This window comes from Bos indicus x Bos taurus, chromosome 2 (genome assembly GCF_003369695.1).
Source record: "Bos indicus x Bos taurus breed Angus x Brahman F1 hybrid chromosome 2, Bos_hybrid_MaternalHap_v2.0, whole genome shotgun sequence".
NCBI classification, from domain to species: Eukaryota; Metazoa; Chordata; class Mammalia; order Artiodactyla; family Bovidae; genus Bos; species Bos indicus x Bos taurus.
This window is the reverse complement of record NC_040077.1, coordinates 89255774-89268586: the sequence shown is the minus strand read 5'-3', so window position 1 is coordinate 89268586 and position 12813 is coordinate 89255774. Positions and strand designations below refer to the sequence as shown.

At 42.7% G+C, this 12813-nt stretch overlaps 1 protein-coding gene across 1 annotated transcript in view; it reads right to left on the bottom strand.

The window, feature by feature from the left end:
* Positions 1 to 12813, bottom strand: part of LOC113906095 (aldehyde oxidase 4-like) — a 71633-nt gene that overhangs the window by 1523 nt on the left and 57297 nt on the right. The window contains exons 29-34 of the mRNA XM_027564076.1: positions 11691 to 11765; positions 10120 to 10172; positions 9537 to 9651; positions 9310 to 9375; positions 3046 to 3231; positions 660 to 827 (exon numbers count right to left, since the gene is read on the bottom strand). Of these exons, the coding sequence (XP_027419877.1) occupies positions 660 to 827; positions 3046 to 3231; positions 9310 to 9375; positions 9537 to 9651; positions 10120 to 10172; positions 11691 to 11765 (663 nt within the window). The remainder of the gene's footprint in view (positions 1 to 659; positions 828 to 3045; positions 3232 to 9309; positions 9376 to 9536; positions 9652 to 10119; positions 10173 to 11690; positions 11766 to 12813) is intronic.

Sequence of the window (12813 nt, the reverse complement as noted above, 5' to 3'; positions counted from 1 at the left end):
TGACTTGATGTGCATGCATGCTAAGTCACTTCAGTCGTGTCTGACTCTCTGCGACCCTATGGACTGTAACTTGCTAGTCTCTGTCCATGGGATTCTCCAGGCAAGAATACTGGCATGTTGCCATGCCCTCCTCCAGGGGATCTTCCCAACCCAGGGACTGAAGCCGTGCCTCTTGAGTCTCTTGCACTGGCAGGCAGGCTCTTCACCACTAGTGCCACCTGGGAAGCCCTGTGACTTGATAGTTTCATTTAAATTATTTTTATTAGTTTGCTTAACAGATATTTTCAGAATAATTGACCAGATCTGATGTCTATTTAATCTAATTTAGTTATTAAGGCAATGAAAATAGCACATCAATTTCATCTTACAAAATGTTTAAAGTAACCTAGCATGTCCATTTGATATGAGCACTGGGTCAGTTGTGTGCTTTTATTTCGCATCTGAAACTTTAAACCATCATTTGAAGAGGGTCGCTCACTTTGCAGCTGTATTTGCAGTTTGAAGCATATAAGAAGTAGTAAGTGAAGCCAGAATGAGAATTTTCAATGGAAAAGATGAACTTGCCCTGTAATTTTTACATGGTTGTCAGATCCATACCAAGAACCTGAAAGTTCACATAAGGGGTGATTCTAACAGGGAGCTCTCCTCACCAGCCTTACCATGTCAGTGAACTGATCCACACAAGTCATTCTAATCAATTCAGGGGTTGCTGGGCTACTCAGGGTGAAAGTCTTGGTCAGCCCCCTCTCTCTGCGGGCAGCAGCCACGGCATCATATATGGCGAACAACACGGAGGATCCCAGGAACATTCCAGCCTCACCTAACCCCTGAGAAGGAGGGTAAAAGGCTATCAGAATTGCATGGTTCTTTTAAGACTAATTTATGTACACACGCACACACACACATACACACTCACTCTTCCTGACTTTACAACCCTCTGAATGTATTGCATCAGAATTACCAGAATCGAATTCCCACCCTACCCCGCTGCTTCCCACCCTCCCCACTCCCGCCATCACTCCCCCACCTGCTGATTTGTGTGTGGGGGGTCCTCCTCAGAGTGGCTCCTGGAAATGTCCCAGGGGCATCAGGACAGTGGACAGCTAAAATCTGTTTCTCCCTGCCCCCCACCGCACCTCCCCCCACCCAGGTAAAGTTCTGGAGACAGAAGCCCTCAGGGCCCTCTAGGATATTCCAACTGCAGCTCCAGAGTATTTTTACTGAACTCAAGACCACAACAAAACAACAATAATATTTGTAGCTGAGCTTGAAAGACAGTGAGATGGTTGCCCTGGAGGGGGGACTGTGGAAGTCTTTGTATGTGTTAACTTCCTTGACTGTGTGTTGGGTGCTTTTGAATGAATGATGTGGTGGCATTACATGCTGAATAATTCAGCAATGCTTCTTTTTACTAATTTTTCTTCTTTCTTTCTTCAGCATGTTCTGGTCCTTGGTCTGTGTCCAGGGCCTTAGTGGAGAGATGGGTCCAAGGGCCCAAGCAGATAAAGGCTATCCCAGTCTGTGGTGTTCTCTCTGAAGCAAATGTAGGGGAGAAAGGGAGAGGAGGAGCTGGCAGAAGGAGGGTTTTCCTCTGAGGAGAGGGGAGGCAGGGAGAGCAGGCAGTAGACCGGGCAGAGAGGTGGCTAGGTCCTGAGGGCCCGGGCTGTGCCCTGTGTCAGGATGGTCTTTAGCGATGTCCCTGGTCAATGTCTGGCGAAGTGGAGGTAGAGATCATTTGGACAGGAAGTCTCACCTTCCTCCCAACCTGACCTACTCCTAATAAAGAAAGCAAATTCTCTGAAAGCCTGAGGTTAAAGTTGCCATCTGTCTGGCCAGATGTGGTCAGAGAACAGAACTTCCATTGGAGAAGTTGTGTGTTTTCTACATGTGTTTGAGGACCTTGACCTAAGTCTTTATGAGCCAGTGAGAGCTCGTTGGCTCTATGGAGCCTGGGGTCAACACCTCCTGTATTTGTGGCATTAACACCTCAGAGTAAACTGTCAGTGAGAAGCTTGTGTGAAAGTTTATCCTGACTTGGGGAGAGCGAGGGGAGAGGCAGTGTAGATAAGAAAGACTTGAGTCTGGAGGGCATGGAAAGGTTGCAGAAAAGAAGGTCCAGGGCCAGTGAAATATGTCTACTTCAGTTTAATCTCATGGTGGCACTTAGCCTAATGACCCAAGATGTCTGCTTACTCCTTGGCCCTTCTTGTCTGATTCAAACTCATTTTATAATCTCTCCTGAGAGCAACTGAACAACAGCCCGAGAGTGAATACTCTACTTGGGCTTCTGAAGTCAGTGAATGTTTGCTTTTTTTCCCTTCTTTTGGGATTTGCAATTGCAAGGGTTAAGTGAATTCATGGGACTGCTTATATTTCTTTTTCTAAAAAAATTATTTTTATTTATTTGGCTGGGCTGGACCTTAGTCATGGTCCACAGGATCTTTAGTTGTAGCATGTGAATCCTCCCAGTTGCTGCATCGGGGATCTGGTTCCCTGACCAGGGGTCAAACCCTGGCTCCCTGCATTGGGAGCACAGAGTCTTAGCCACAGGCCCACCAGGGAAGTCCCTATTTTACTATTTATTGACAGAGTAGGTTGTTATGGGATGAATTGTGCCTCCTCAAATTCAGATGCTGAAGTCTTAACCCTGACTACCTCAGACTGTGACCATATTTGGAGATAAGGTCTTTAGAGAGATAATTAAGTTTAAGATAATTAAATCTAAGATAATTATGTTTAAGATAATTAAGGAATGAGGTTTTTGGGGTAGACCCCAATCCAGTATGACTGGTGTCCTTTTAAGAAAAAAAATGTTATGACACAGAGACACATTTAGTATATGATAAACCCATGATCATATAAAGGCACGGGGAGAAGGTGTACATCTGCCAGCCAAATAGAGGCTTCAAAACAAATTACACCTTCATCTTGGACCCCAACGTCCAGAACCGTGAGAAAATGTATCTCCATTGTTTAAGCAACCCAGTCTGTAGTGTTTTGTTAAGGCAGCCCTAACAAACTCACATAGAGGTCTTGGGTTCCTACCTTGGACGAGTAGATGGCGATGGGATTTTGGGAATGCACCAAAGTGACATTGAACTCTTCAGGTATTTCAGTGACGGTGGGGATTTTGTAGTCATCTGGACCTCGAGAGTAAAGCACGCCTTCTGGAGAGTATTTCAGCTCTTCTATGGTATAGAATCCCATGCCTTGGACAAATGCTCCTTCAATCTACCAGCAAAAATTCCAGTTCGTAAGTATGTGATATTGGTTGAATAAGTGTTTCAATGTGACTGAAAATGGAGCTCTGCACTATAGTAAGCCACTCTTGAAGGCACTGTGGTAGCTTTATGAATGGTCCCCAGGATCTGGAGCCTGCCATCCAGAGGTAGCCTGGTCTCATTCCCAGCTCTTCTCACCAGAGACCCCACCCTCCAGGGACCTGACACTTCTCAAATTCTGGGTAACGTGCCAAATCCACCAGATTCATTCAGATCTCCAAGTCTTGATGGTTTTTGTGTGTGTGTATATTTTTTTGGCCACGCTCATGAGGCTTTGGGATCTTAGTTTCCCAACCAGGAATTGAACCCAGGTCAGGAGAGTGAAAGCACCAAGTTCTAACCACTGGACCACCAGGAATTCCCAGGACCTCCAAGTCTTTGTAAAGCAGTTTACTCTCTTCATTGTTCACCACTCCGCTTGTCCACCTGGCAAATGCCTATTCATCCTCCAAGTCCAGTCAAAGAACAACTGCCTCTTTGGAGACTTTTGGGTCCTCCAACCATCCAAGTCCATCCTGGGTGGACTTAGGAACTGCCTCATCCAGGTTCACAGCATCTTGAACAAGTTACCCTATCAAGGTGGGATCAGAGGGCATTTTTCCTGTATACTCTCTGTTCTGGTTTTGCTCTTGCTTCACTCTCACTAGCTTGTAAGTACACCGGGGCCTGACCTTCCTGTATTCTGTCTTATTCATGGTGCCTGGTACATGGATTTTCAGTAAAATGTCTGTTGAATTACTTGTAAAAGAAGCTACTCTCTTAACTTGTCCCACCTTCTCCCCCTCTCAGGTTCACAAGTCTGTTCTCTGTGTCTGCCTCTCTATTCCTGCCCTCCAAAGAGGTTTATCAGTACCATTTTTCTAGATTCCATATATATGGGTGAACATATGATATTTGTTTTTCTCTTTCAGACTTACTTCACTCTGTATAACAGACTACTCTAGGTTCAATGAATTGAGAGAGTAGCATTGAAACAGACATTACTGTATGTAAAGTAGGTATCTAAAGGGAAGTTGTTGTATAACACAGAACACCCAACCTGGTATTCTGTGACAACCTGGAGGGGTGGGATAGGGTGGGGGTGGAAGAGAGGCTCAAGAGGGAGGGGGATGTATGTATACTTATGGCTGATCCACCTTGTTGTACGGCGGAAATCAACACAACATTGTACAGCAATTGTCCTCCAATTAAAAAAAAGCAGTTAAAAGCAATTAAAAAAATAAAGAAGCTAACATTAAAGGAACATGAACTAGAATAAATGGAACCATGACATTGTATTTATTATAATTTCTGCACTTCATTATTTCCTTTTATAAATTACTATGGAGAGTAGATCAGTGTTAAACAAGGTGGGCTGGAAGAAATATTTTTATTAAATTAAATATTTTAAAATTAAAGCCATGCTGTGTCCTGTTTACAAATGACTGTTCTTAGGAAAAGGAAGGTCTCGTTTAAAAGGAGTATTTTCCTGGAGGTTAAAAATTGAAGTAGAGTTTGCATTTTATTGAAATGTAAAATTACAGAATAAGATAAACAAATTTAAACACTAAATTTGAATATTTCCAAATGCTTGTCCCTAAGGAAAAGATCAAATTCCAAGAGTTGCAGTTTAACCCACTTGTGGTTTTCTTTCCTTTTCCAATGGAAAAAATGCAAGATTTTCCTGATCATGACCTCTCCCTTTTTGCCTCTGCTTAAGCAATGAAGAGGCAGGAATGAGCTGGGAGGAAGGGAAGAAAAGGGAATGGGAGGTGGGGCTTGTGGTTCCTAAGCCTTACCCGCTTGCAGTGAATTTCAGGTTAAAAGTGCTTTTGTACTATGAAGTAAACTATAAGCAAGGTGAAAAGACAACCTTCAGGACGGGAGAAAATAATAGCAAATGAAGCAACTGACAAAGAATTAATCTCAAAGATGTACAAACAGCTCATGCAGCTTAATTCCAAATGGGCCAAAGAACTAAACATACATTTCTCCAAAGAAGACATACAGATGGCTAACAAACACATGAAAAAATGTGCAACATCACTCATTATCAGAGAAATGCAAATCAAAACCACAATGAGATACCATCTCACGCCGGTCAGAATGGCTGCTATACAAAAGTCTACAAACAATAAATGCTGGAGAGGGTGTGGAGAAAAGAGAACCCTCTTACACTGTTGGTGGGAATGCAAATTAGTACAGCCACTATGGAGAACAGTGTGGAGATTCCTTAAAAAACTGGAAATAGAACTGCCATATAACCCAGCAATCCCACTGCTGGGCATACACACCAAGGAAACCAGAATTGAAAGAGACACGTGTACCCCAATGTTCATTGCAGCACTGTTTATAATAGCCAGGACATGGAAGCAACCTAGATGTCCATCAGCAGACGAGTGGATAAGAAAGCTGTGGTACATATACACAGTGGAGTATTACTCAGCCATTAAAAAGAATACATTTGAATCAGTTCTAATGAGGTGGGTGAAACTGGAGCCTATTATACAGAGTGAAGTAAGTCAGAAAGAGAAACACCAATGCAGTATATTAACATATATACATGGAATTTAGAAAGGTGGTAATGACAACCGTATATGTGAGACAGCAAAAAAGATACAAAGAACAGACTTTTGGACTCTGTGGAAGAAGGCGAGGGTGGGATGATTTAAGAGAATAGCACTGAAATATGTATATTACCATATGTGAAATAGATGACCAGTCCAGGTTTGATGCATGAAACGGCACTCAAAGCCGATGCACTGGGACAACCCAGAGGGATGGGATGGGGAGGGGAGTGGGAGGGGGTTTGGGATGGGGGACACATGTACAGAAGTGGCTGATTCATGTCAATGTGTGGCAAAAACCACCACAATATTGTAAAGTAATTAGCCTCCAATTATAATAAATAATTAAAAAAAAAGTGGGGAATCCAGTCCCAGCCTAGCAAAGTTATGATGGAGCTAGTCTGGGCCTGGGTGGGCCAGGGATCCTCATTTCCAATAAACTCTACAGATCTGTTGCAGACTCTGAGGATCACATTTTGAGAAATACCGAGTGGCCCATCTGTTCCTTATAAAGTACATCAATCTATACAAACCAGGACTATATAAACCTAGGACTTAGGACAGCGGGAAGCTGTTTGCATACTAAAGCACCACAGGTCTGTCGGGTGTGAAGCCAAGCTGCTCAGCGGGTGTAGACTGTTCCTCAGGTGTGGAATGGCACTAGCTGACTCCCTGTCACGGGGCTGATCGGTAGGTTTCAGGTGGGCTGATGCTGCTGGTTTGTGGGAACCCACTGTGAGTTAGAGGCTAGAAAAAAAGCAAAGTATGCCAACAGCTGGAAAGGTTTTAACTCTAAATTTAAAAAGCCTTTGGTCATGTTCATTTTATTTGTCAGATAAAAATCAGAAATTCAGCAAGAGGGGAAAAACTTTAAGCATTTCTTTTTCCCTTCTATTTTGCTACATTGTGGTCTACTTAAAACCAATATTAATATGAATACTGTTGTAACTTTCTATTAGGTATTTATATAATGTTCCCTAATTATGAACATATTAATGTCCACTGAGGACTCAGATCATGAACTCCTTATTGCAAAATTCAGACTTAAATTGAAGAAAGTAGCAAAGACCACTAGACCATTCAGGTGTAACCTAAATCAAATCCCTTATGATTATACAGTGGAAGGGACAAATAGATTCAAGGGATTAGATCCGATAGAATGCCTGAAGAACTACAGACGGAGGTTCATAACATTGTACAGGAGACGGTGATCAAAACTATCCCCAAGAAAAAGAAATGCAAAGGCAAAGTGGTTGTCTGAGGAGGCCTTACATATAGCTGAGAAAAAGAGAAGCTAAAGGCAAAGGAGAAAAGGAAAGATATATCCATCTGAATGCAGACTTCCAAAGAATAGCAAGGAGAGATAAGAAAGTCTTCTTAAGTGATCAATGCAAAGAAATAGAGGAAAATAACAGAATGGGAAAGACTAGAGATGTCTTCAGGGAGAAGGAAATGGCAACCCACTCCAGTATTCTTGCCTGGAGAATTCCGTGGACAGAGGAGCCTGGTGGGCTGCTGTCTATGGGGTCGCACAGAGTCAGACACGACTGAAGCGACTTAGCAGCAGCAGAGATCTCTTCAAGAAAATTAGAGTTACCAAGGGAACATTTCATGCAAAGACGGGCACAATTAAGGACAGAAACAGTATGGACCTAACAGAAGCAGAAGATATTAAGAAGAGGTGGCAAGAATATACAGAAGAACTATACAAAACAGATCTTAATGACCCAGATAACCATGATGGTGTGATCACTCACCTAGAACCAGACATCCTGGAATGCAAAGTCAAGTGGGCCTTAAGAAGCATTGCTATGAACAAAGCTAGTAGAGGTAATGGAACTCCTACTAAGCTGTTTCAAATCCTAAAAGATGATGCTGTGAAAGTGCTGCACTCAATATGCCAGCAAATCTGGAAAACTCAGCAGTGGCCACAGGACTGGAAAAGGTCAGTATTCATCCCAATTCCAAAGAAAGGCAATGTCAAAGAATGTTTAAACTACCACACAATTGCACTCATCTCACATGCTAGCAAAGTAATGCTCAAAATTCTCCAAGCTAGGCTGCAACAGTACATGAACCAAAAACTTCTAGATGTTCAAGCTGGATTTGGAAAAGGCAGAGAAACCAGAGATCAAATTGCCAACTTCTTTTGGATCATCAAAAAAGCAAGAGAATTCCAGAAAAACATTTACTTCTTGAAACTGTGTGGATCACAACAAACTGGAAAATTCTTCAAAAGATGGGAATACCACACCACCTCACCTGCCTTGGAAATATGTATGCAGATCAAGAAGCAACAGTTAAAATTGGACATGGAACAATGGACTGGTTCCAAATTGGGAAAGAAGTATGTTAAGACTGTATACTGTACCTTTCTTATTTGACTTATATGCAGACTACATCATGAGAAATGCCAGGCTGGATGAAGCACAAGCTGGAATCAAGATTGCTGGGAGAAATATCAATAACCTCAGATATGCAGATGACACCACCTTTAGGACAGAAAGTGAAGAGGAACTAAAGAGCCTCTTGATGAAAGTGAAAGAGGAAAGGGAAAAAGCTGGCTTAAAACTCAACATTCAAAAAGCAAAGATCATGGCATCTGGTCCCATCACTTCATGGAAACAATGGAAACAGTGACAGACTCTTGAAGTTGGTGACTGCAGCCATGAAAGTAAAAGACACTTTCTCCTTGGAAGAAAAGCTATGACCAACCTAGACAGCATATTAAAAAGCAGAGATACTACTTTGCTGACAAAGGTCCATATAATCAAAGCTACGGTTTTTCTAGTAGTCATGTATGGATGTGAGAGTTGGACCATAAAGAAAGCTGAGCGCTGAAGAATTGATCCTTTTGAACTGTGATGATGGATAAGACTCTTGAGAGTCCCTTGGACTGCAAGGAGATCAAGCCAGTCTATCCTAAAGGAAATCAGTCCTGAATATTCATCAGAAAGACTGATGCTGAAGCTGAAACTCCAATACACTGGCCACCTGATGTGAAGAACTGACTCATTTGAAAAGACCCTGATGCTGGGAAAGATTGAAGACAGGAGGAGAAGGGGATGACAGAGGATGAGATGGTTGGATGGCATCACCAACTTGATGGACATTAGTTTGATGGACATGAGTTTGAGCAAGCTCTGGGAGTAGGTGATGGACAGGGAAGCCTGGTGTGCTGCAGTCCATGGGGTCACGAAGAGTCGGACACAACTGAGCAACTAAACTGAATGGAACTGAGGCTAAATCAGAAAGCTAAATTAGAAATCATACATATTCCTGCCATAAAGGCAACCACTGAAGAAAAGACAACTTTTCCTTGAATATTCTTCCAATATCTTATCTATTTGTGTGTGCAGTGTATACTATATATTGTAGAATTCTTGTGTCAGGCATAAACAACATTTAGAGGACTCTGGGAAAGAATTTTCTAAAGGGAACTGACCAAAAGCCCCTGTGGCGGCAGTTCGGGTATCACGCACCTGTCCAATGTCCACAGCTGGGTTTATGCTGAAAGCAGCATCCATGAAGATGTCAGTCCTAAGGAGCTGAAAACACATGAGAGAAAATGCACAATGGGAAACACTGTTTACTTAAAATAGATCTGGACTCCAATTATGTATCTGTCCCTGGTGCTTCCACTGGGAGAACATTTACAGCACAGAAAACAATGTTTGTGAAGATGGTGAACACAAACGCCGCTCTTTACCTTATGAGCCCCTGTGAGACAGTCGACTTCAACCTCGGAACAGGATGCTCCATAAACAAAATATGGGAAAGCGTTACCTTCCCCCTTCTTCCAGTCCATATTTGTCTGGTAGCCTCTGAGAAGAGAAGTCAGGAGTGAAAAGAAAAGGCATTTTCCCCACTAGTGGACTGAACGCCCGCTGAGCTCTGGGTCCTGGAGATGAAGAGAGCACCCACCCTGTGGCTGATGCTTCTCTTCCCATTTCCTGAGAGTGGGGTGGTAGTGATCAGAGTTGCAAGAGAACCACCGCAGACGTGGGGAGAAGGTCCACTGGTGTCCCACCCCTGCCCTCCACTACACAGTTGCTGGGATGGTCAGAGTGGCATGTACGGAGCTATGGCGTCCCTTCTGGTTGGTTAATAGCATGGCGGACCCTGGGAGTCCTTGGTCCTCCCCCACCTCCCTTCGCACCCCATGACCCAGGGCTGAGGGTTGACAAGGGGCCCAGAAGAGCTCCAGGGCTCTCAGGGCACTTGGTCAGATAGCTGAGTGCACACCATCCTTGCCTAAGTGTAATCTAAGCCAAAACAAGAATGTCCTTTACTTGAAATATCCAGTAGTGGAGAGACTGATGGATTCTTTGTAGGCTTCTGAAATCTGGAAGAGATGATTGGTTACAAAGAAATAAAAGTTTGGGGAAAGCAAGAGAAAGGCCTTCCATGAGGGGCTTGCTTCCTCTAGTTTGCACTGAGCTCTGTATCTAGGTTCCCCTGGAGTGAGATTCACGGCCATACAAGCCACAGGTCAGGCTTTCCAAGGGAGGCGCTTAAAGGCAGCTGCTGGCTGTATTCCAGGACTCTCTATTTTTTGAGATTGTAGTATGAAGTTTATTATTTTTTCACCCTTTTTGGCTTTTTTAAAAAATTTTATTTTATTTTTAAACTTTACAAATTGTGTTAATTTTGCCAAATATCAAAGTGAATCTGCTACAGGTATACATGTGTTCCCCATCCTGAACCCTCCTCCCTCCTCCCTCCCCATACCATCCCTCTGGGTCGTCCCAGTGCACTAGCCCCAAGCATCCAGTATCGTGCATCGAACCTGGACTGGCAACTCGTTTCATACATGATAGTAGTATACATGTTTCAATGCCATTCTCCCAAATCTTCCCACCCTCTCCCTCTGCAACAGAGTCCATAAGACTGTTCTATACATCAGTGTCTCTTTTTGGCTTTTTAAATTAGAAAACGGGCTAGGCCGCATTCATGCACTTATGTACATTAGGTATGCACACAGGTATGTATATCTATTTTTATACACACATATATGTATATGTGTATATGCATGTATGTATTCTTTTTTTTTTCATGTATGTATTCTTACCCTGACTTTTTCCCAAATAATTTGAATGGCTGTCTCAGTTTATTATGTCAGCTTCCCTGCTGGAATAAACTGGGTGGGGCTGGGAATAATTCTACTAATGGCTATAATAATAAAAACAAAATAATCATTATATTAATTAAATATAGCTTATTATATTTAATATAATTATATTAATTAAATAATTATTATAAAGTTATTAAAATAGAGTAATCTTTTGATATTAGGACTGCTGTTATCTCTGTTGCTCTGGTGAGAAAACCGAGGCCTTGAGGCACCAGGGCACAGGCCCAGGGGGCCTGGGCAGTGACAGGGCAGCGCAGCAATACTGGGTGTGTTTCTGTTTAGACCCTCTGCTGTCATCAGGGCTTCCTTGGTGGCTCAGATGGTAAAGAATCTGACTGCAAGGCAGGAAACCTAGGTTCCATCTCTGGGTAGGGAAGGTCCCTTGGAGAAGGAAATAGCAACTCACTCCAGTATTCTGGCCTGGAGAATTCCATGGACAGAGGAACCTGGTGGGCTACAGTCCATGGGGTTACAAAGAGTTAGACACAACTGAGTGACTAACACTTATTACTTATGCTGTCATCATGCTCTGTGTGAGACTGGGCTCTGAAATAAAGTCACATTGCAGGGAACACAGACATCTCTCTTACTCTTTTGGAAAAGCAGAAGTAATGTTAAGAAATGTTTTGTTCTTGAAAGGGCACCACAAATTGGTCCATGTACGCAGGATTTGACCCACCTGGGTGTATCTGCCCTTTTCCGGGCAAGGGTGATAAAGAAAACACTTACCCACACCTCCCACGTTCCCCTGGGGTTTTTCCTGATGACTGGCTCAAGACGGGCCTTAAGAATTTGGCAGGCATTCTAAAAAGAAATATTTGAAATATCAGAAATGAAGGCCTCAGGGAACAGCAAAATACTTAAATCAATTCAAATGTAGATGATCAGTTTTGTGAACCTGCTTCCTAGTCCTCTGGGCAGGGCTTCTTAAATGTGAGTCACGGATGGAACCCCTCTGAGGGAGACAGACATCCTGTGGCTCCTGAGGTGTTGACTGAAAATTATTTTTATTATCATCTTGTTTAAATATGTGTTAACATAAAGTTAGATAAAGTCTGTTTATAGTTATAGCTCTTTGATAACTCTAAAGCAAAAACAAAACGACAAAGCATGCAAACCAATCTATAGACCAATAAAATTCTGAATAACATTAATTTAGTGGGTTGCTGATGTTGTTTTCCTGAAGCCTAACTGCTGCTTGGAATGAAGAACGGTCTGGAGTGCTGAGGCATACATACTTCGGAGTTGATGTGCCTAGCGTGTGCCAATTGATGGATCAATTTTCTCTCTTATTTAAATTGCTATGGATTTTTATTTTGCACTTCGTACTTTGCCATCATTTGCTATTCACTGGGCAAGGAAACATCATTCATGTATCAAGTCCATCTCTGCTATTGTTACCTTGACACAAAGTATACTTCTTGGTCCCAAATGTGGACAAAGAGATCTCTTGGCAACACTCCACTTATAAAGTGGTCATTCTGATGATGCAAAACATGCCTGCTTTAATTTTCAAAGATTTTCATTGAAATGAAGATAAAAATTATTGAGATGAAATCTCAGACCCTTAAGATTACCCCTACTGATCCCCAGGTGTTGGTGGGCCTCAGCTTGGCTTCCACTCAATTCAAATACAAATCTATTTACTTGTCTGCCCTTAGTTACTCCTCTCAGACTCAGAGCCCCACCCCCCCCCACACCCTCTCTTGGTTTCTATTTCTTCTATTCTGTCTTCTTGTCTTTGGGAAATGGCCTCTCGCTTCTCATGTATCAGGGAGATCCCTGTTTTCATAAATCCGCCTTTGCTGGCTCATTCAATTTTTCAATACTGACCTCATTACCAACGGGTACC